Below are 23,900 nucleotides of genomic sequence, written 5' to 3'. Positions count from 1 at the left end.
TGGGAAGGCCACTTTGCTTTGTAAACTCCTTAGTGTTTTTGTTTGGCCCGGGGCAGATGGGTAGTAGGGAGATTGGTATATTGCAGTGCTGCAGAATAAATCACAGCTGTTTCCTGGACTTCTCGTTCCTAGCCCTGGGAAGAGGGACCTGCTGGGGCTGTCTGCACCTGCCCTCCCTGCCTTTCCCCCACATTATGCAGGTGAGGGATTGTCTTCAATTAGCAGATGGAGCTGCCGAGACCTGGAGAGGTTCAGCAGAGGTTCAGCGACCTGCCTAGGTCACAGGAAGTCCAGCACGATTTTTTCCGAAGTCCTGTTTGGCCACCTTGTCTCTAATAAGTGTTAACCTTTGCTATCAGGAACAGGGCCTTGCCCCAACTTGGACTCCTTAGTTCTTGAGTGTGTGGTGGGGCGTGTGTGTGAACGGTGCAGGCTGTTGTGCAGGGCATCGCCCAGATCTTCACCTCTCCTCAGTCTCGGGGTGCCCCACATCCCCAACATGGGCTACTGGCCTAGGCAGCAACCACACCTTTGGCACAGCTCTGAACAGGAAGCACAATTTTTTCGTCTGAAAGAGGAATTCAGAATCAGGAAATAGCTTTGTCCTTGATCTCTGTAGGTTCTGAGGCACTGGATTTAACAGACCCACAAGCAACCATGGCGCACTTTCCACACAAGGTTTCTGACCTCCTCGTGGTCCTGCCCATAGATAAAGGGGCCAAGGGAAGGGGGAGCAGCTGCAGGGAGCCCCAGCTGAGCCAGAGAAAGGGGCCATGTCTCCTGGGTCTCCTGATGCCATACCCAGAGCCTCACTATCAGGACTGGGTGAGCCACTTGAGGCTCAGGAGCCTCAGGGCCGCGGGAGGGGTGGGTCAGGGCATTTGCATGGCTGCTGCTTGGGGACCTGCTCTGACCTAGAAATCTGACACAGTCCCACTTTTCATTTCAGTGCGCCCAGGCAAGGGAATTGGAATGGTGGCGAGCCCAGATTTGAGTTTCCATTCTAGCTCCATTTTCCATGCTGATGGAGCAAGTTACTTAGAGCTGAAGCATCTATGCCCCTCGTCTGAAAACTGGGGGGTTATAATAATAGTACCCATGGCTTTGGGTCCTGATGAGGATGCAGGAAGATGCTTCCAAAGTCCTCAGCAACCGCAGGATCTGTGGCAAGGGCAGAGTTTGTAAATACTGGGTTATATGGTGGGTGCTTAGTAAATGGGGTCCGTTTTATCAGCAATAAACCATGTAGTATGGAGCTGTGTGTGGGACACGGATCTTGCCCTTGGGAAGCTCTCACTTAGCATGCTGGCCCATCTGCTCTTGAATGTCCACCATGGGCCAGGCCATGGGCGAGATGGGGCAGGGGCAGTGCAGGGAGCACCAGGTCCCCATCCCTCTTAGGTTACTGCAGAGAAAACAGCCCAGGGAGGGGACCTTCCACTGTGATTTTGTGGGCAAGCTGGCCCTCAAACCTGTTTCTGTCTGTCCCATGCCCATTAAACAGAAGCTCAGGCCCATGCCCATTAAACAGATGCTCAGGCTGTCTCCTCTCCCACTGAGCTGCTCTGCACCACCCTAGCAGCTTTCTTATGTCAGCCCCTTGAGGACTGGAAGGAAGTAGTCAGTTTGCCTTGTGTGTGTTTGATTTTTCAGAATGTGTAAGTACAGTAAATCCTCACCGTCATTGATGGGCTCTTGGAAACTGCTACTGTAAGCATAATAACACACAACCAAACCAATTTTATTATAAGCTAATTGATATAAACAGGATTTAAGTTTCTACGGCATATTTCAGGTTATAAAAATTAACCAAACTTCTAAATAAAGATCCAAAGTATTTCTAATATTAAACATGAAAGTACGTGTGAGCTATTATATACATTTCAGGAAGATGAATAAAAACAAGTAAGATCATTATCTATACAAGTTTTGGTGAGTGATGACAGTGAGTGATGACAGTCATGGTGGTAGGTTAAATCAAGGAATAAATGTCTGCAAAGTGAAAATTGTAAGGCATACCTCCTACCACCAGGAAGTTCAAAAACAAGGACAAAAGCGGTGGGCTCGCTGAGTGCTTCTTACTGCATAGTTTATTGTCATGTGTTTGTGTGATTATCGTAGACTTGATGACTTTTTAGTAGGCAGTTACCTATATTCATTCATGCGTTTTCCAGCTTACTTATTCCAGTTCAGTGTCACCAGTGGCTGGAGCCTCTCCCAGGGCACAAAGCCTGGACAGGACGCCGTTCCATCACAGGACACACTCGCACCCATACCTGCTCAGACTGGGACCACTTAGATGTCCAGTTCACTGAATGTGCACATCTCTGAGATGTGAAGGAAAGCAGAGTACAGAGAAAACCCACGGAGTCGTGAGAGCACACAAACTCCACACAGGCAGTGGGTGCAGGAATTCTTTTTTTTTTCTCAACATTGTTATAACAAATCAATGTTGAATGAAATGGCATTATTTGAGGACCTGCTGTGTAAGGACTGAACTGATTTTAAGAATTTTTAGGTCAGGTGCTGCAGCTCACACCTGTTATCCCGGAACTTTGGGAGGCCAAGGTGGGCAGATTGCTTGAGCCCAGGAGTTCGAGATCAGCCTGGGCAAGACAGGGAAACCCTGTCTCTACAAAAAAGTAAAAAGCATAGCCAAGCTTGGTGGCACATGCCTGTGGTCCCAGCTACTTGGGAGGCTGAGGTAGAAGGATCGCCTGAGGCAGGAGGTGGAGGTTGCAGTGTGCTGAGATCACGCCACTGCACTCCAACCTGGGTAATGGAGCGAGACCCTGTATCAAAAAAAAAAAAAAAAATTTTTTTTTTTTTTAGAGGGTAGGAAGTGAAGGGGCCAGGCTTCATCAGCTTAGGATTTAATGTTAGAGGCCACTTCTGTGCCCCTGTCAAGCCCAGAGAAGTCATGCAGGTCCCATGAAGGGCAGAGCAGATCCCAATTTTAGGAATTTCTTTGATGGGTGTATGAGTTGCCATGGGCAGTGTGGGAGAAGATTAAGAGAAGCCATGCTTATTCCACTCGTATCCATGGAGCAACTGCCTTGCAGTTGTCTGGGAAGGAAAATCCTTGTGCCGGGCCTGGTTGAAATGCCCAAGGAAGGTAGAGAGGATCCCAGAGCTGGGGAGCCGGGTCTAGTCCCAAATCACTGGGTGGGTGGGAGATCTGGCCAGGACGTTTCGTGGCCCCCTGGTCACCAGTGTTGAGTGGGTCCCCTCAGCTGGCAGGCAGGTCCTTCCAGCCTCTCTGTCCACCCTACCCCCAGCCTTTACAAGTCATTCACCCTTGCAGGGAAAGGAGCCTCTGCTGAGGGGACCCTTCTATGAGATCTAAACAGGAGGAGTCTCTTCTTTTGAGCCTGAGAACGAGCTCTTCTAATAGGCAGATGTCACCTCGGCAGACAGCCCACTACTTCTCAATTCCACATCTCCCTTCCCGCCTGGAAACCCCGTGAGCCTGGGAGCTTAGGAGTCCTCTTCCTAGGGGGCCCGGCCAGCTAGCACCTGGCCTTCTATGGTGTGGAGGTTTTCCTATACGGAAATTGCTGAAGGGTGGCCTGCCCTGGAATTGTTTTGTGGCGCTGTTGGTGGTATTCATAGCTGACAGGAATTGCCATGTGCCAGGCCACTATTAGCTCATTTATATTTCCAGCAGCCTCAGAAGGCGGAGTTAAGAGAAGGGTAGAGAGAGGTAGTATAATATGCCTAGAGCAGCTCCTCTGGTGGCAAAGCCAGGAGGAAACCCAGCTGTGGGACTCCAGGCCTTCCCTGTCTCCACATGACTCGAGAGGACTGAGCTTGGCCTTGAGACCATCAATGTCTGGCTGTGTGTGGCCCCCTTGGCCCCTAGTGTCCAGGAGCGGGGCTGACCACCTTGGCATGTGCGGGGAACGGTGGGGCTGACCTCATTTAGCTTTCCTGCCCCTTTTTTGCTCCTCCTTCCACCGTGCTTCTGTCCTACCTGTTTCTGAATGGGAAGGACGGCTTTTTGAGGAACAGGGTGTGACTCTTCCCTGGGAAGACGTTGCCCCAGAAATTTGTCCCCACGCATTCTCCAGCCCTCTTCCCTTTGCCATGAATGGCGTCATGTTCCAACAATCCTGTGGCCATGGGCTGTTTGTCAAGACCAAACAGGGAAGAGGCTTTTAAAATGTCACTTTCCCCCTCCAGCTTGAATACAGCGGGGAGCAGGGGCAGGGGCCGGGGCTGGGCTTGCAGGACCTGTGTGTGGGCAGAGGGAGGCCAGGAGCCCAGTGGGAGTTGGGGGTAGTTTACAGCCAGCCACCAGCTGTGGGCCCTGCTGTCCCCGTGCTATGATGGGGTGAACTGTGTGTGTGGTTCCTTGGTTTTGAGGGGTTTTTTTTTTGAGGTGAAATTCACGCAACATAAAATTAACCATTTTAACATGTACATTTCCATTGCATTTAGCATACAGTATTGTACAACTGCCACCCCTCTTCAGTTGAAAACATTTCCATTGCTCCAAAAGAACCCCCCCACCTTAACTATTAAGCAGTCACCCCCGCCTTTAGTCCCCAGCAACTACAAATCTGCTTTGTGCCTCAATGGATTTACCTATTCTGGAAATTTCATCAAAACAGAATCATACCATACCATATGTGACCTTTTGTCTGTGGTGTCTTGCTCTTGGCCTAATGCTTTCAAGGTTCATCCACCTTGCAGCACAGGTCAGAATTCATTCCTTGTATGGATGGTGGACACTGGGATTGCTTCACCCTTTTGGCCGTTGTGGATAGTGCTGCTGTGAACACAGGTGTGCGGGCATTTGTCTGAACACCTCCTTTCAGCGGACCCCAGGAGAGGACTTGCTGGCCTGTGGCCATTCTGTCAGTGAGCTGTTTGGCATCAGCACCTGGAGCCACATGTCAGCCCTGCAGACTGCTGGGTGGGAGGGCTATGGGTGGGTCCCAAATAAGGCCTGCCCAGAGCCTGGGGCTCTTCACAGAGGAGTCTGGGATGGAAACTGGGTTCCTGGACCATCCCTCAAGAGTCGCACACATGAAATGCCGCCATGAGGCAGTGTCACGAGGCGGTGCAGGTGCAGGGGTGGCTCAGCTGCTCGGAGGTACACGCCTTCTTTCTTCCCTTTTTGTCTGACCTGAAGATCAGCTGAGCTGCCAAGAAAGAGGCAAGTTAATCCTTAAACATTGTTGGAAGGAGGGCTGTGGGGCATGGGAGCTGAAGGCTGGAGACCCCAGGGAGACGCGGTGCCTTCCCAGTGCTAGGTGCTGGGAGCTGCTGGCAGAGGGCCCACAGAGCCCCACAGTGGTCCCCAGAGGACCTTTGGGTCAGCTAGAGGGAAAAGGCCTTTGATGCGCTGTTCGTCACTGTTACCAGTTTTCAACCTTTATTTCTTTGGCAGCAAAACACCCACCCCCTTGAAATGAAACATGGAGCTCACATATATGATGCACGAATGTTCTCATGTTGAAGGCCAGGAAGAGGAATGGCATCAGCTATGAGCCCACCCTGACCCCCACCCGCTGCCCCATCCTACACCCGAGGTGGCCCCTGAAGCATGACCTCCAGGGATCTTCACAGTTTGAAGAGCCGCTGATATACTCTAATACTTGCAGTAATATTTTTTAATAGAATGCAATATTGGATGTACACAAAAGGATACAAGCAGCATACATTTACAGTATAAATCTAAATAATAAAAATGAATGCTCGTGAACCTGCCACCCAACTTAAGAAAGAGAACACTGACATCCATTCAAAGCATCCTTCACGCCCCTCCCCAGTGGTATCCCTTTCACAGAGGTGACCTGAGATGATTTAGGGGTGGGAGCCGAGGCCCAGGTGGGTAGCTCAGGCATTGCCCTTCACACCAGTGCTGGTTGAGCTGTTCTAGGGAATACAGACAGAAGCACATTCCAGTGGAGTCCCCTGCTTTTCTGACTCCTCTCCACAGGCTCAGGGACGTTAGTCCTGTGGCACAGTAAAGGTGCTTATGTTTGTGGTCCTTCAAGCGCCTCTTTGCAAGCAGGGACCTGGGGAGAGGATTCTAGGGGCCAGGGGGAGCAGGGACCCAGGGAGGGGATCTAAGACTATGGGGAATGGGGACCCAGGGAGGAGAGCTCCAGGACTATTAGGAGTAGGGACCCCGGGAGGGGAGCTCCAGGGCCGTGGGGAATGGGGGCCTGGGGAGGAGAGCTCTAGGACTATTAGGAGTGGGGACCCGGGGAGTGGAGCTCCAGGGCCGTGGGGAGTGGGGACCCGGGGAGGAGAGCCCCAGGGGCCATGGAGAGTGGGGACCCAGGGAGGAGAGCTCCAGGGACTGTGGGGAGTGGGGACCCAGGGAGGGCTCCAGGTCCATTGAGAAACAGGTGTTGCCTCTGTCGCAGCCCCTCCTCCTGGCCTCCTCACCAAGGCAGAGGTCCGCATTGTTGAGAGAAAGGTTTTCCTGTCTGCCTCTGCCTTGGAGTCTGTTTCATTTCCAGATGGACCATATGTAACACAGCCACCAGGAGCAAGTCTGGGGTTAGATGTCGCCTTTTAAGGCAGTGCTGTTGGATAGAAAGGACTCTTGAGTAGAAACCAGGAGATAGACTTAAAGGCAAGTTTGTGTTTGGGCACATGGCAACTGAGAAGTGGGATCAGCAGGGCTGCTCCCCAAGCAAAGGTGCAGAAGGGATGGGGACGTACTAGGGGAGTGGGTGGCTAGGTCAGCAGTTCTCAAACTTTTTGGGTTCCAGACCCCTTTATGCTCTTGATTATTGAGGCCCTCAGAACGCTTTAGTTTACCTGGGTTATGTCCATTGGTATTTCTTGTATTAGAAGTTAAAACTGAAAAAGTTTATTCATGAATTCACTTAAAAGTAACAATAAGCCTATTATGTAGTCACGTAAGTAACATATATTCTGAAAAATAACTTTTCTAAGACAAAAATTTGCTGAAAAGCCTCACATTTTTAACTCTTTGCAGAGCTCTTTATGGTCTGCCATAATGAAAGACAGCTGGGTTCTCAGAGCTTCTACAGTCTGTGGCCATAGCATGTCCTGTGTAGCCTTTGAGCAGCTCTACTGTACACTCATGAAAGAGTGAGAGAGGAGGCAAAGGATGTTTTAGTATTTTTATTAAAATGGTTTTGACTCAGGGACCCCAAAAAGGGCCTCAGGGACTCCCACCTTTGCAGACCACTGGTCGAGCTTAAGTTGGGCCATGGGCTTGAGGAGCATGCCGGCCTCTATAGGAGAGGCAGTGCAGTTCACTGTTCCAGGCTGCGCCGCTGCTTTGGGGCCTGCTTGGCTGTGGCTGTGTCAGCTTCCCACAGACGGTGTCCCCTGACTTCCATTTCTGAAGTCTGTCATTTGCCCCCTCCCAGGTAAGTCTCCCACACTCCTCCCCTTTGCTCCCTGGCATGGTGCTGAGTTCCTTTCCCTTTGCACCACCTTTCGTGTCTTCGTCTCCTTGTTGGTATTCCCAGAGGCTTTGCGAACTTTGCATCAGTGGCCTTGCAGAGGCTGGTAGACATCAGGGGCATCCCTGACCTGCCTCCATAGAGAGCAGCAGAATGTGGGGATGGGGAGTGGCCCAGTTGGGAGGTGAGCCAATTGCAGTCTGCAGGGGCCCGGGTGGGCATGGCTGTTCTGAGTTCTGGGACCAGCAGTCCTGGCATAATTAGCAGAATCCCTTTTCCTTCCCCCAAGTACTCCCAATTAAGACAATAAATTACGTTGAGCACCTTACTGATGAGGCTCTGAAGTAGGTGGCTTATTGGCCCAGCTTTTCCTGGGGTGGGTGGAGGTGGTAGCCTGCACCCAGCCTTGATGTCTTTGCACAGGTAGGAAAGAGTCCTTCTGGAGGACAGCCCCCAGTCTCCGCCAGCTTCCTGACCTCCTGCGCAGCTGGCCAGGCTGGGTGTGTGCTGCGGGAGGGTGGTCTGTGGCTGGCTTATCTGGAAGTAAAGGCTGTAGGGCTCTTCCTTCCATGTGTGCCTCATGGGCAATGTGCTTTGGGGCCCCACCAGGTCCCTAAGCCCCCACTTGCAGCCTCCCAGGGCCGTGGCCCCAGCTGCATGGATGTGGGGCAGAACTGAGTGCTGTGCTGGTGAGGACCAGACCCCTACCCCTGGGAGCACATCTCACTTGGGAACATGCCCTTCACCTGTGTCACCCTTTACCTTCTGGAATGGCCTGCTAAACTGGGGAGGAGTGTCCCATGGGCCAGGGCCAGTGTGGAACCAGGTGGCCTTGGTGCCTGTTTTGCTTCCACTGCTTCCTGGCTCTATTTACTTGGACAGACCACTGAGTCTCTGTGTGCCTCGGTTTCCTGGGGTATAAAATGGAGGTCATGAGAGCTCATATGCCCTAAGCCCTGGGGTCAGCTCCACTGCCAGCGGGGAGGAGTGCAGACCTGCCCTCGTGCTCCCGTAGCTGGGATGTATGTCCTCCCTGCAGAATGCATTCCTGGCAGCTGGTGAGCAGGTGTTCTCCCTCGGAGGCTTGGCTTCCTCCCGGGACAGGGCTCTGGGTCCTGATGATGTTGAAACACTTGCAGGGGCTGTAGCTCCATCTTTAGTATCTGCACAGTGGCTGGCTGTTTGTGGAAGCCTGTATTGAGGAAGGTAGTTTGGGTCCACAACTGTGTGGCTGTAGAGCAATAGAACAGTATTCTCCAGGACTCAAGGCCCCATGGACAACTTTTAGTAGTTCTAGCAGAGTTTGGTCAACACAGGACAAGCCTGTGGCCTCTTGAGGGGTCTGCAGTGGTGACCAGTGTTCGTCGGCCCTGGCAGGCTTGTTCTGAAAGAGAAGCCCCCATTCTGAGCATGGTCAGAGGTGTGTGTTGAGAACCCACTGTGGGTGAGGCAGGTGGGCACAGCTCCGCCAAGAAGCTTCCCTCCCCAAGTGCTGAGATTCAGAGCCACTGGTCCTCTTGCAGTCCATCTGGGTGGCCACAGGACACACAAGGTCTTGGCAGGGGTGAGGCTTGAGACTGGACTTTGCTGTGTGCTCACCCCTGACTGTCTTTTACTGACTTACATCAGAATGTCCCAGAAAAGACGGACAACCTTGAAGTCTCCCATGATTTACAAGCTTAGGAAGAGGACCAGACGGCTGCTACCCAGGTATCCTTTCTCTTTGGAATTGAAATGCAGAGAACATTATTAAACAGCCTATTTGCTGTGAGTGTGGAAGTGTTTCCACAGACACCTTTTTGGGAAAAAGAAAAGGGCAAGAATCAACCTGAAAACTACAGAGGATATATTAGCCACGGTTTGCACGCATTCTGCTTATGGATCTTTCAGTGACTCCAGTGAGGGGCCATCTGTCCCATCCAGTGACTGAGTGCAGCCCCCACCCCCACCTTTGGTCCAGAGAAGTCTTTGCCCCAAGAATCTGCCCAGAGTTGGGGCATCAGCCCCTACAGGTGTGGGTCCTTCTTCAGGACTGTGTGGAACTTTTCCTTTTGAAGAACTTTCCTGGGGATGACCACTCTGCTTGGAGTCTGGGGTGGAGCCTGGTGTGAGGGAGCCAGCGTAGGGTTTGGGTGCCTGCCCCACCCTCAGAAGCAGGAGCCCAGCAGCCCTTGGACTGACCGGTGCTGTTCTGGGTCTCCCACTGGCTCCTTCCACTGTGGAGCACTCCCGTGAACACTTCTTTGGTTTGAGTACCAGTACAAGTGTTGGGTGTATGTTCCTGACCTTGAGGCATTCTTGATTGTGCAGTTACCTAGGGTATGCTTGTGTCTGACGTGATCATTTTTTTTTTTTAAAATAAAAAATGGCATGGAAGGAGTATGTGTATTTTTCTACTGTAGATGATGAAACTGAGAATCACAGAGATACTGCCTTATCCTGGGCCACACATCGAGTAGGTGGTGGAGCCGAGACTTGAATTGGCCTTCTCGTTCCCAGGCCAGTGTACATTAAATACCTGGAGCTGTGAGGTCCTGTTGGTGGACAGTAGAGTGTAGGGGTTCCCTAACTACACCTACTTCTTGTTCTGCCGGGAATGACCAAGATCTCCCCTATTGAAGCCACTCTGCCAGGGTTATATCAGAAGTCCTGCGTGCTCGGTCAGGCAGGCATCTTCCCCTCCCATAAATAATAACTGGTAAGTGCCATGTAGTGGCATTTACATTACAAAAATGGTAAAATCAAGCAAAAGCCCCCAAACCTGCTGCTGATCTTGGCAGTCCGCATAATAGCTGTTTTCTCATCAACTCTCAATCTTTGTCCATCCTTACATGTGTTATAAACAGAACTGACCACGAGCCCCTTGGGAGATGTGTGTGCTTCATGTTTTTATCTGCAGGGCCTTGAGTGGTGCCAGCTTCAGGGCAGCTGCTAGAGAAATTCTGTTGCATACTTCCAGGGGGTGCCGTTCACCAGCGGACAGAGCAGCGGAGCCATGAAGGCCTGTGCAGGACAGGCCAGCTGCGTTGATAGTGTGGGCGGTGCCCTGGAGGGCATCTTGAATCCTTGTCCTCGCTGGTAATTAATGGCCAGGTAGCGTGTTAGGGAGTGGATGTATAGTCACTCTCGAAACTGTTTCTCTGTTGGGTGTTGAGCTCTTCCCACATCAGGAATGAGACTGTTTGCTTCTCTCTTTGTGAGTTCTTCAGGCCCAGGCTCTGGACATGGGCTCACTGTATCAGGAGTGTGGAAGCATCGTGGCTCTTGCATGTGGCCGTGTGCTGCTGTCTGAGTGCCAGCTTTGTCCACACCCTGTCTCTTGTCCTTGGTGGCATAGTGCACACAGTGGCACAACTGGAGACTTGGACTCGAGAAAGGAGAAGTACAAGTTGGATTCAGCCATGTGCGGGGGCAGGCCCTGGCTTGTGTCTACTTGCGCCTCAGTGCTGATCGTCCCTCACTCCTGGGTGCTGACCAGCGTTGTCCTAGTGACCTGGGAGCTCGGGTGTGGGAGGCAGAGGTGCAGTGCAGCCTGGCTTGCCCAGGTCTTGGCTGGGAGGGCCTTCCAGCAGCACTCAGAGCTGTTAGGGAGCAGTTACCTTTTCAGCTGGGTTGGGGTGACTAATAAGTGTACCCGTAGACTTTTGTTTATTTATTTGGTCATTGGAGCCCAACTTTGTACTGGGTGCTTCACTGGATGAGGCAGGATTCTTGTCCCCAGCGAGGAGATGTGGTGTTGTGAGAGAGAAGGAATACATTTGGCCTGGAGCCGGTTAGTGTTCTTGAAGGAGGTGTGGGATTTTGAGGGGTCTGTGTATGAGACAGTGAATCTCCTTATTCCATGGAATAGAAGATGTTTGTGTATGGGAGGTGAGGGGGCATGGGACCATAGAGGGCCTTCTGGGTGGCAGGATGTGATGGGGTGAGAAGAGTGAGACCCACCTGTCTGCATTGACTGTTTGAGGCCTGCCCTCTTTGGTGCCAGATTGCGCAATGTGTCTGACTACCTTTCTCCCCACCCACTGCAGTCTAAGGACAGGTGAGTCCAAGGGGACAGGAAACCTGGGTTAACCACCGTTAGAGATCTTGTCACCGACTGTTCCCTTCTCTTGGAGCCACATACAGGCCACACAGAGTGAGAGCCAAGCATGTTGTGTGGGCTGGTTGTGATGGGGTGGCTGTGTCCAGAGACCTGTGCACGTCTGAGATGCATCAGTGGTGGCAGCTTGACAACACTGGGTATAGCAGGCTGAGATGTTTCTCCGTCCCTTGCCCCTGGCCACCCGCTTGGGGCAGTTGGGCAACCCAGAGTTGAGACAGCTGGGTTCATCCTGGCGTGCATCCCAGATTTGCCTGGGGAGGGTGGTGAGGGGAAGGGACAGAAGAACCCTTGAGAGAAGGGATGTGGGTGGCCTCCAGGGAAGTAGCTGGAGAGGCCAGCAGAGCATATGCGGTGCAGCTCAGGGCCATGGCAGGCAGGCATCACTGAAGGAGGCCCGTGGCCATACCCTGTAGACCCCTGAGGACTGACTGCAGAGGCCACAGTGGCTGAGTTTTGTTTTTCGTTTTTGTTGTTGTTGTTGTTGTTGTTTTTTGAGATGGAGTCTAGCTCTGTTGCCCAGGCTGGGGTGCAGTGGCGCGATCTCGGCTCACTGCAACCTCCGCTTCCTGGGTTGAAGCGATTCTCCTGCCTCAGCGTCCCAAGTAGCTGGGACTACAGGTGCGTGCCACTGTTTTTCCTTTTTTATTAAACTACTTACGTTGAGATAATCGTGTTTCCCCTGTGGTTGTAACAAATAACAGAGATCCCATGTACCCCTTTGCCCAGGTCCTCCGATGGTGACCTTCTGCAACACTGTGGTACGGCACCACAGCTGGGATACTGACTACAATGCAGAAAGCACCCATTGTCTCCATCGCCTTCTCCCTCCCACATCAACCCAACCCCAGCCACCCAGGAATCCTGCTCCATTTCCATAAATCTGACATTTCAAGAATGTTATGTGAAGAAAATCATACAACCTGAAACCTTTGAGATTGGCTTTTTTCACCTAGAATTCTTTGGCTATTCATCCAGGTTGTTGCTTGGATCAGTAGTTTGCTCCTTTTTATTGCTGACTCGCATTCCATGGTAAGAGGGGACACCTAGGCTGTTTCCAGTTTTGGTCTGCTACGAACAAAGCTGCTATAACCATTCACATGTAGTTTTTGTGTGAGTGTATGTTTTCATTCCCTGGAATAAATATCCAGGAGTGCAGTTCCTAGGTTGTATGGTAGTTGCATGTTTAGTTTTTTTAAAAACTGCCAAACTGTTTCACACCAGCAGTGTATGAGTGATAGATATACTTACTTTGTGACCTTGCCAGCATTTGGTGTTGTCACCATTTGTTTTTTTTAGCCATTATAAAATAAGATGTTCATAAATAGCATGAACACCTCTTCATGCTATTTATCTTCTGTAGAAAGTCTTCTCGTGTCTTTTGCTCATATTCTAATTGGATTGTTTTGTGTTTTCACTATTGAGTTTGAGGGTCTTTATATAGTCTAAATACTAGTATATAGTCTAGATATTAGTCCTTTGCAAAAGGACGTTTGCAAAATATTTTATCCTACTTCGTGGCTTATCTTTTCATCTTCCTTAGGACTTTGTGCAGAGCAAAAGTTTTTAATTTTAATGAAGTCCAGTTTATCCATTTAAATATGTTTCATTTTGTCTTGTTTTTTGTATAACATTACTTTCTGTATCAGCTTGAGATGATTTTTTTTTTTTTTTTTTGCCTGTGGACGAAGGGTCACTCTAGCATAGCACCATTTGTTGAAAGACTGTCTTTCCTCCATTGAATTCTTTCTGCACCTTTGTCAAAATTGGACATATTTGTGTTGGTTTATTACTAACTTCTGTTCCATTGATCCATGTGTCTGACTTTCCACCAATACCACACAGTCTTCATTACTGTGGATATATAATAAGTCTTGTGATTGGGTAAATAGATTATACCCTCTTTTTTTTTAATTAAAAATATTCTAGTTCATTTGCCTTTCCATGTAAATTTTAGAATAATCTTGTCCATATCTATAAAAAGTCTTGCTGGGATTTTGATGGGAATTGTGTTAAACTGAATATCAATTGGGTGAGAATAGACATCTTAGAATCTTGCAGTCCACGAACACATTATGTCTCTCTTATTTAGATCTTCTTTGATTTCTCTCATCAGTGTTGTGTAGTGTTCAGCATTTCCTGTACATATTGTGTGGTATATACACCTAAGTATTTCTTTTTTTTGAAGCAATTTTAAGTGGTATTGTATTTTAATTTTGATGTCCACGTGTCCGTTGCTAGCATATAGAGATACAATTGATTTTTGTATGCTGATCGTGTATCCTGAAACTTTGTTGAACTCACTAGTTCTAGGAGTTTTTTGTAGATTCTGGGATTTTCTATACAGACAGCTATGTCATCTGTGAAGATTTTATTTTGTCAATTTTGATCTATATGCCTTTTATTTCCTTTTCCTGCCTTACTGCACTAGCTAGAAATTCGCGCACTATGTTGAATAAGAATTCTGAGATGGCCATCATTGCCTAGTTCCTGATATTAGAGGGAAAGCAATCAGCATTTCCCCATTATGTATAATGCTAGCTGGAGGTTATTTAGAGATGCTTTTATGAAATTGAGCAAGTTCCCCTCTATTCCTACTTTCTGAGAGGTTTTTAAAAATAATTATGAATGGATGTTGGATTTTGTCAAATGCTTTTTCTGCATCAGTTGATAGGATCATGTGGCTATTCTTCTGTAGAGCATTAATTTGGTGGATTACATTGGTTGATTTTTGAATATTAAACCGGCATCCCTGGAATAAACCCCCTTGGTCATGGTGTATAATTCTATAAATATATTGCTGAATTCTATTTACTAATATTTTGTTGATTTTTGCATCTATAGCAGTCCCCCTTTATCTGCAAGAGATACATTCCAACAGCCCCAGTGGATTCCTCAAACCACGGATAGTACTGAACCTGATTGCTCTCAGTTGGAACTCATTTCTGATTGGAAACAACCTAGATATCCCCTCATGTCAAACCCACAAATACTTTTTTCATCTTTTTTTTTTTTTTTTTTTTTTTTGAGACAGGATCTTGCCCTGCCCTGTTGCCCAGGTCGGAGTATAGTGGTAAAAGCATAGCTCACTGCAACCTCGAATTCCTGGGCTCAAGTGATCCTCATGCCTCAGCCTCCCACGTAGCTGGGCCTCTGCCAGCACTTGCCACCACACCTAGCTATTAATAATTTTTTTTTGGTAGAAACAGGGTCTTGTAGTTCCCAGGCTGGTCTCAAACTCCTGGCTTCATGCCATCCTCCTGCTTCAGCCTCCCAAATGCTGGAATTACAGGTGTGAGCCACCACACCCAGCCATAAATACTTTTTCTATCTTACCTGGGCACTTTATCACGCACAAGGGCTGTAACATTTGCAGTTCGAGGTGTGATAGAAAAATTAGCATGAATTTCTTTTTCTTTCTCAATTTCAGCGATAGAAGATTTATTCTTACTGTACATCTTAGCAACCTTAGCATATGATTTTTTTTTCTTAAATTGAAAACTTTTACCATTTCCCTTAAAGGAGGCACTTTATGGCTTCTCTTTGGCATATTCAAATTGCTGTCATCACTACTCTTGTGCTTTGGGGCCATTATGTATAATGCTAGCTGGATGCACAAGCACTGCAACACCACCACAGTCCATCTGATAACTGACGGCTACTAAGTGACTAAGGGGCAGGTAGAGTATACAGCGTGGATGCGCTGGACAAAGGGGAGGCTCCACATCCCGGGAAGATGGAGCAGGACGATGCAAGATTTCATCACACTACTCAGAATGGCATGCAGTTTAAAACCTGTAAATTATTTCAGGAATTTTCCATTTAATATTTTAAGGCTGTGGTTGACCATGGGTAAGGGAAACCGTGGAACTGGATGGAGGAGGGGGGAACTACTGTGTATTAATGAGGAATATTAGTCCATAGTTCTTTATTTCATTTTTAAAAAATTTTGGGGTTTTGTCATGTAGTTTGTTTGGTTTTGGTGTCAGGGTAACACCAGCTTCATAAAATGAATTGGAAAGTGTTTCTTCTTCTTCTTTTTTTTCTTTTTTTTTTTTTTAACAATTATATAGAATTAGTGTCAGTTCCTTAAACACTTGTTAGAAATCTCCAGTAAAACCATCTGGGCTTGGAGATTTCTTTTTTGTGAGTTATGGAATTACATATTCAGTTTCCTTAATAGTTATATAATCATTTAAATTATGTGTTTTTTAGAGAAGTGGGTCCATTTCCTATATGTTGTCAAATTAATGTTGGTAGAATTGTATTAGTATTCCTCGTTATCCTTTTGATGTCTGCAGAATCTGTGATGCTATCCCTGTTTTATTTCTGATAACAATTTGTGCCATTATGTCTTTTTTTTTCTTTTTTGGTCTTGTCAGCAGTGTTTTTTTGTTTTGTTTTTTGTTTTTTGAGATGAAGTTTCGCTCTTGGTGCCCAGGCTGGAATGCAATGGAGCGATCTCGGCTCACTGCAACCTCTGCCTCCCGGGTTCAAGTGATTCTGCTGCCTCAGCCTCCAGAGTAGCTGGGATTACAGGCATGCTCCACTACGCCCGGCTAATTTTATATTTTTAGTAGAGACGGGGTTTCTTCATGTTGGTCAGGCTGGTCTCGAACTCCCGACCTCAGGTGATCTGCCCACCTCGGCCTCCCAAAGTGCTGGAATTACAGGCATGAACCACCGCGCCTGGCTGAAGTTGATCAGTTTTATCAGTCTGTTCAAAGAACCGGCTCTTTGTTTCACTGATTTTTTCATTGATTTCTACCTTTATCTTTTTTTTTTTTTCTTTTTGAGACGAAGTCTCACTCTGTTGCCCATGCTGGAGTGCAGTGTTACAGTCTTGGCTCACTGCAACCTCCGCCTCCCGGTTTCAGGCAATTCTCCTGCCTCAGCCTCCTGAGTAGCTGGGACTACAGGTGTGTGCCACCACACCCAGCTAATTTTTGTATTTTTAGTAGAGATGGGGTTTCACTGTGTTGGCCAGGCTGGTCTCAAACTCCTGACCTTGTGATCTGCTCGCCTCGGTCTCCCATAGTGCTGGGATTACAGGTGTGAGCCACCGCACCCAGCCCGATTTCTACTTTTATCTTTTATTATTTCCTTCTTTTTCTTGCTTTTGATATATTTTGTACTTATTTTTCTAGGTTCTTGAGATAGAAGCTTAGATTATTGATTTGCGACCTTTCCTCTTTTCTAATGTGAGCATCGTAGTTACGTTAGTTCCCTCCTAGGACTGCTTTAATTGTGTTATTGAGAGGGATGTTGAAGTCTCCAACAATATTTGTGGATTTATTTATTTTTCCTTTTAGTTCTATTAGTTTTAACTTCACATAATTTTGCAGCTCTGATGTTTAAAGGTGCATGAACATTTAGGCTCACTATGTCTCAGTGAATTGACCCTTTTATCATTATATAATATTCCTCTTTGTCTCTGGTCATTTTCTTTGTGCTGAAATATAATTTATCTGATAATATAACAACTCTGCTCTCCTTAGATTAATATTTTCAGGATGTATCATTTTTAGTTTTTTCTTTTCAACCTGCCTGTCATCATTATATTTGCAGTGAATTTTTTGTAGACAGTGTACAGTTGAATTATTTTAAAAATCTACTCTATCAATCTTTTAATTGGTGTATTTAGATCATTTACATTTAAAATATTTACGGATAACTTAGGGCATAGTTAATGTGTCTCTGGTTATTATTTCTGTTTTGTTTTGCTTTTTTTTTTTCCTGCTTCCTTTGGGTTACTTGAACATTTTCTTTAGAATTGTATTTTGATTTATATATCAAAATATAGTTTTTTAAGTATATCTCTTTGTATATATTTTTTACTGGTTATAATAAGACATGACTTTATATAGACATAACTTGTCACAGTCTCTTGGTGGTGTCATTTTACCAGTTCAAGAGAGTACCTATCTGTTCACTCCTTTACCTGTTCCTTGTATAATTGTCTTAAGTGTTTACTTCACATACGTTTAGAACCACATTAGACAGTTTTTGCTTTAGTCACGAAACAGAAAACTCAAGAGAAGGAAAGCCTAATTATTTACCCCCTCCCTCCCTTTATTTTACTGTGTTCTTTCTTCCTTTCAGATGTTCCAGGATTCCTTCTTCTATGATTTCCTTTTTGTTTAGAAAACTTCCTTTGGCCATTTTGCTAGGGGTAAGTCAGCAAAAAACTTCTCTTAGTTTTCCTTCATCTGAGAAGGTCTGGATTTCCCTTTCATTCCTGAAGGATATTTTTACTGGTTATAGGATTCTAGGTTGACAGGTGTTTTCTTTCAGCACCAGAAAAGTAGTGTGCCACTTCCTTCTGGTCTCCATGGTTCCTGATAAGAAATCTATTGTCATTCTGCTTAGTTTTCTCAAAACTATAAGGTCTTATTTTTCTCTGGCTGCTTTTGAGATTTTTTTTCTCTGGCTTTCTTTGTCTTTTAGGTTTTTCTTTAGTTTAGTTATTGTATGTCTTGGTCTGGATTTCTTTGGGTTTATCCTTTGATGTTCACTAAACTTCTTGAATGTGTAGGTTGCCACTTTTGCCAAATTTGGGAGGTTTCTAGCCATTCTTTGAGCCCTTTTTCCGCTTCACCCTTCCTCCTATCCTGCAGAGACTCTGATGACATGAATGTTAGACTTCTTGTTACAGTTCCACAGTTCCCTTTTATTTATTCATTTTTTCCTGTCTGTTTTTCCTCTGTTATTAGATGGGATGATTTCTGTTGTTCTGTGTTCCAGTTCACTGATTCTTTCATTGCCCCCAATCCTTCTGTTCTTAAGCCCACCTGGGAGCTTTTATTTCAGTTACCGTATTTTTCAATTTCAGGATTTTTGTTTGGTTCTTACAGCTTCTATTTCTTTGCTGTCTTTCCCTTTAATTCAAGTGTGCTCATAATTTCTTGTTGAAGCATTTTATCATGGGTGCTTTAAAATCTTTAAATGTGGGATAATTCTAGCATGGCTGTCATCTTGGTGTTGGCATTTCCTGGTTGTCTTTGTTCATTCAGTTTGTGACCTTCGTGGTTCTTGGTATGATGATGATTTTTGGTGGAAACCAAGTGTTTTTGTATTCTGTTGGGTGACTCTGGGTCTCATTTGAACCTTCTCTTTCAGTGGATTTTTCTGACAGTGCTTCCGTGGGGGAAGGGAGTCACCATGACCACCTGGTTACTTAGATGGAGACAGAAGTCCACCCCTCGGCCTCCACTGATGCCTGAACTGGGAGGCTCCTCATCAGGGGTTCCCTTCCCACTGGGCAATGGTAAAAACCCTAACCCTCCTCTGGGCGCCCTCTGACATACCCTAGCATGGAGCAAGAAGGGTCCTCATTGCTGTTGGTGGGATGTAAGGCCCTTGTGTCTTCTGACACCACCCTGGCCGGGGTGTGGGGCACCTCACAAGGGTGGAAGTCCAGCCTTTGCTCACTTGGGGGTGGGGTGCTGCCTTTCCTGTGACTTTTGGCCAGAGTAAGGCGGTTCTTGTCTAAGAGTTTTCTGTCTTGTTGGGCTGCTCCTTTCTGGTTCTTCAGCTGTGGAAAGTAGCTTTTTGTTGTTTTTTTTTTTGGTTATGTGCCCATTGGCGTTTTCAGGTTGCCAGTTTCTCCAGTACCCACTCTGGGACAGTGAGACAAAAAGAAAGCCTGGGAGAGTCACCACGGTGTCCTTCCTTGGATCCTGGGTCCCTGGCCCACCTACCTTTTTTTCTCCACCTTTCAGAGTCTTCTCATGTTTGTCTTACACATGATGGCCCCAGGTTTTTGGCTGTACTTAGCAGGAGAAATCTACATCTGCCCCATCGTCCAGGAAGCAGAAGTTTTAAGGCACTGTTTTTGAAAGAGCTTCAGGTTGAAGGCACACCCAGACCACCAGCAGCCTCTTCCTAGAGGCCAGCCAGAAGTGGAGCCTCCGACTTGTGTGGGTCATGAGTGAAGGCCGAGTTTAATTGGAGAGGAGGTAGCTCGGGGGAGTCTCTCATGTGGTCACTTTTATATGGGATCCGGAGCCACATGCATCCTCTGGGAGGACCTGCATAGAAAGGGGCCCTGTGTGCAGGGCTGCTTGAAACAGGACTCGGGCCCCATCCTTTGGGTCCTTACAGCCCAGCTCAGATCCCCCATGTCAACAACAGATACCTGCTTCTCCTGCCTCCCTCCAAAATGCCCAGCAGCTCAACCAGAAAACAGCAAAGCTAAGCCTACCCACGCAGCATTTCCAGAGCACACTCCCTCCTGCCTGCTGCCTTTTGGGCTGTCTGTTTTAGTGTCCCAGTTTCAGATTATTATAGGACCGTCTGGAAGAGAATACTTTAGGGCCTTTTAGAGGTGCTGCCCCAGGACCAGGTGGGCGTGCGTGGGAGCCTCTGCCCGTGGGCATTGCTGCACTTAAAGACACTGTGGTCTGCTGTGCGGGGGAGGATGCAGCATTTTTAGATAGTCTGAGACATAGAGAAGCAGCAGCTCTTCCTGGGAGGCCTTTCCCACGCCTTGGGGATGAGGACAGGTTGTCTGAGTCAGGACCTAGGTTATGTAAGGAGAAGGAAACTCAGAGAGGGCACCACCCACCCACTGCTGGCCTAGGCCGGCGGGCACTCACCTCCACTCCCTCTGCACACCTGCCTCAGGATCAAGGACACAGCCAGGGCTAGGCAGACCCCATCCCTGCCTTCCTGGAGCGAAGGTTCTGGGGTGGGGGTGGGGGGCAAGACATGTCATAGCAATGTAATTACGTACATAATGAAATGGTAGGTAGAAATTAGTTCTGTGATGTGCAGTGACGGTAATGGCAGAAGTGAGTTGTTAGAGACTGAGGGGGAGGGTCAGGACTGTCCCCTTGAGGAAGGGACATTTCGGGGAAGCCCTGAGGGATGGTAGAGAGGGCCAGGTTTTGGGGAGCTGAGGAGGCTGGGGGAGGCTGCGCAGCCCATGTGGCTGGCTGTGAGAGGCAAGAGTGGTGGTGATATAGCTGGCCAGTTCCTGTCCCTGGCTCCCTGGACTTGAGGAGTGAGTTCTCAGTAATTACAGATGGCTCCTCATGGCCCCATGGCGCCATCATTCCTGCCTCTGCACCTGTGCATCAGCTGCGCCCCTGCCCAGAGAGTCCTCTCCACCCCAGGCCTCCCCCTGTTATCTATGGGGTCCTTACCTTCAGGGCTTTTTTTTAACAGCTTTATTAAGATAAAATTCACACGTCATATGTTTAACCCATTTAAATGATACAATTCTATGATTTTTAGGATATTCCAACAGATGTGCAGCCATCATCACAGTCACTTTTAGAACATTACATCATCGCCAAAAGAAACCCTGCACCTCTTGGCTGTCACCAGCCCCTTCCGCCCTCCCAGCCCCAGGCAGCCACTCCTCTGCTCTCTATCACTCTGGAATTGCTTTGATGAACACTGGATGGGGTGTCACCTGCATCCCAGCCTGCTCCTCCACCCAGAGGCCCTACATCTCGCTCTCTGCTCTGTGTCTGCACCGCCCACCCACCTGGATCAGTCCCCTCTGTGGTGATCCATATCAGGAAGTCACAGCCAAGCAAGGTGGCTGCTGCAGGCTCCCTGGTATACAGCACCCAGGGCCATGCACACGGGGTTCCTGAGCAGAGGTTTGCTGACGATGCCTGGGTTGAGACCAGGGCTCGGGTTCTGAGGGAACAGATGCTGATCCCTTGGCTCCCCACAGTTTCTCCTGGAGAAAGGTCAGGTAAATGTAGCTGATTATGTGATGACACCCCAAGCCCTGCCTCCAGAGGCCAGGGTGGTGGCGCACAGTCAAGATGGAGATAGAGGAATGGCTTGGCAGGCTAGCCTCTGGCCTCACAGGTGGGCACTTGTGGCCGGTGAGAGGCCGAGCTGGGAGTCACAGAGTCCAGATACACACAGGGAGTTGTCCAGCTCCAGCTTTCCCATGCAAGGCCTCTGGGTGGGGTCTGCTTAGGATGTGCACTCCTGGGTGGGGTGTGGAGAGGCGGAGCGTGTGTGCCCACCTTGAGGTTTGCTGGGCACAGCTGGAGTTCGTAGAGAGCACAGACCTCTCCTCGCCTTTGCTTCTGCCTTCCCAGGTGGGATTTCCACCACATACCCCTTGGCCCTCCTGTACTATGTCTGCAGCCAACACCCACTCCCCTGTTGCAGCAAAGCAAGCCTCTCCTGTCCTTGCAGCTTTCCCCCAACCCCAGGCACACAGCTCCACTTACACCATTCATGGGGAAAGCCAGTGCTCCTGGGGACCTTGAGGACCCTGCAGGCGGAAGCCAAGTAAAGGGGGGTTCTTGGTTCAGCCTGGAGGCTGTGTGGCCTCTGGCACGTGGCCTGCCCTCTCTGAGTCACGGTCTGCAGCTACCAAATGAGGTAGTGTGGTGGGGCCTGCTAGTTTGGAGAGCACTGAATAAAAAGCACATTAGGAGGACCCATGAGGGGTCCTGTGTGTGTAAGCAGCAGTCAGAGAACTTGGGTTTTAATTTGTGTTGCCGCCCTCCGAAAGGCACTGGATAAATGGGACTGGTTGTACCTTTTCCAATGCATTCTCGCCAGCTGGGTGTGGCTGAGGAAGGAGATTGAGCCAGAGTGTCTGTCTAGATTCCCCTTGTTGAGCTCCTCCCGTGGTCTGGGGAGTGGGGACTCTGTGGCTGGTAAAATATAGCAATGCCTCACATTTGTTGAGACCTCACAGGCCAGACACTGTGCTCAGTGTTCTTTGTGCAGCTTTTTAAGTTGAGCTATAATTCACCTATCTTAAGATTCACTCTCTTAAAGTATACAGTTTGGTGAGTTTTAGCATATTTACAATGTTGTGCAACCATCTCCACTGTCTAATTCTAGAATATTTTAGTCACCCACGAAAGAAACCCCATACCTGTTAGCCGTCTCTCCTTATTTCCTTTCCTCCAGTCCCTGGCGACCACTAATCTGCTTTCTGTGCTGTGGATTTGCCTATTCTGGACCGTTTGCATAAGTGGAATTCTGTAATATGTGGGCTTTTGTGCCTGGCTTCTTTGACTTAGCATCATGTTTTCGGGGTTCCTCGGTGTTGTGGTGTATGTTAGTGCTTCATTCCTTTTTCTGGCTGAATAATGTTCCCTTGTGTGGACCCATCACACTTTGTTCATCCAGTCATCTGTCCATGGATATTTGGGCTGTTACCACCTTTTGGCAGGTGTGAATAATACTGCTATGAACATTCATGTGCAGGTTTTTTTATTTGAGCCCCTGTTTTCCGTTTTCCTGGGTGTGTATACATAGGGGTGAAATTGCTGGGCCCTAGGGTAACTCTGCCTTTAACTTTCTGAGGAACTGCCAGACTTTTCCAAGGTGGCAGCACTGTTTTACATCCCTGTGCTGGATTTTACTGATTGCATTATCTCATCAGTCCTCACATCAGAGTCATGAGGTTTAGGTAGAATTGTCATCACTCTCACTTTTCAAATGGGAGAGTTTGAACTCAAAAGAGTTTCTGCACGCAGTCACACAGCCAGTCAGTGGATGATTCTTTGGCCAGAGCTGGCTTTGATCACGAAAGCAGTCTCTTCTCCAGGCCCTGTTTTGTATCTTCAGGATGAAGCTTTTTGACTGTGTTGTTCATGTCCTATTTCCTGGCGCCTGGCACACACTGACACTCACATATTTGTTGAATAACATGTCATTTTTTCCTGATCTTGGTGGCTTGATCAGTAACTTGCGGGAGACAGCATGTCTTAGGGGATCCTGTACTCTCCAGGTTCTCACACTCCTGCCAGGGCCTGTATGCTCTCCACCCCGGATGCTGCAGAATCCCCGCCAGCCTCTGACTCTCAAGCAGCTGCAGACGCACCGCAGTGGAAATAGGTGTCATGACCTCTGCAGAGCAGAGGCAACGTCTGTTTCCAGCGAGTGCTTGCTGTTAACTTGACCTGTTCTCTCTTCTGGGTTGAAGGCTGCTGGTGACCTGCCCTCTTTTTTCTCCTCTAGGCAAAACCCATTTATGGTGGTTGGCTGCTCCTGGCTCCAGATGGGACCGACTTTGACAACCCAGTGCACCGGTCTCGGGTAAGGGCATCAGAGCCAACTCTCAGGGAGGAACCAGAGAAGGGACCCATCTAAGGGTGAACTGGCAGAGTGGAAGAGGGAGATGGAGAGTTGAACAGTGGATCCTGGGATAGCAGGACCAGCAGGGCTCTCCCATTTGGTGCACTTGTATGTTGTACAGAAAAGGTCTCAATTATACATAGTTATGTGTAGTGCTCCCTTCAGAATGAGGAGCTCTCGTGTGGGTGTTGCCTGTTTTGTGGGTCAGGTTGATTCTAGGAACAGTAAAATGGAAGAGGCAAAAGAGCAGTTAAAGGTTTGCATTATACCGAGCAGCTCCCAATTCCTTCCATGCCAAGGCCTGCCCCTGTAGCACCTCCCTTCTTCCTGAGCCA

At 48.2% G+C, this 23,900-nt stretch overlaps 1 protein-coding gene across 11 annotated transcripts in view; it reads left to right on the top strand.

Moving 5' to 3' along the window:
* Nucleotides 1-23,900, top strand: part of MPRIP (myosin phosphatase Rho interacting protein) — a 175,583-nt gene that overhangs the window by 9,777 nt on the left and 141,906 nt on the right. For 10 of the 11 annotated variants that reach the window (XM_063799697.1, XM_063799703.1, XM_063799696.1 and 7 more), the window contains exon 2: nucleotides 23,449-23,526. The exons of the other annotated variant lie outside the window; for it this stretch is intronic. In XM_063799697.1, the coding sequence (XP_063655767.1) occupies nucleotides 23,449-23,526 (78 nt within the window). The remainder of the gene's footprint in view (nucleotides 1-23,448; nucleotides 23,527-23,900) is intronic. 11 annotated transcript variants of the gene reach the window in all.

Source organism: Pan troglodytes, chromosome 19 (assembly GCF_028858775.2).
Source record: "Pan troglodytes isolate AG18354 chromosome 19, NHGRI_mPanTro3-v2.0_pri, whole genome shotgun sequence".
Classification (NCBI taxonomy): Eukaryota; Metazoa; Chordata; class Mammalia; order Primates; family Hominidae; genus Pan; species Pan troglodytes.
This window is presented reverse-complemented; position numbering and strand designations above follow the sequence as displayed.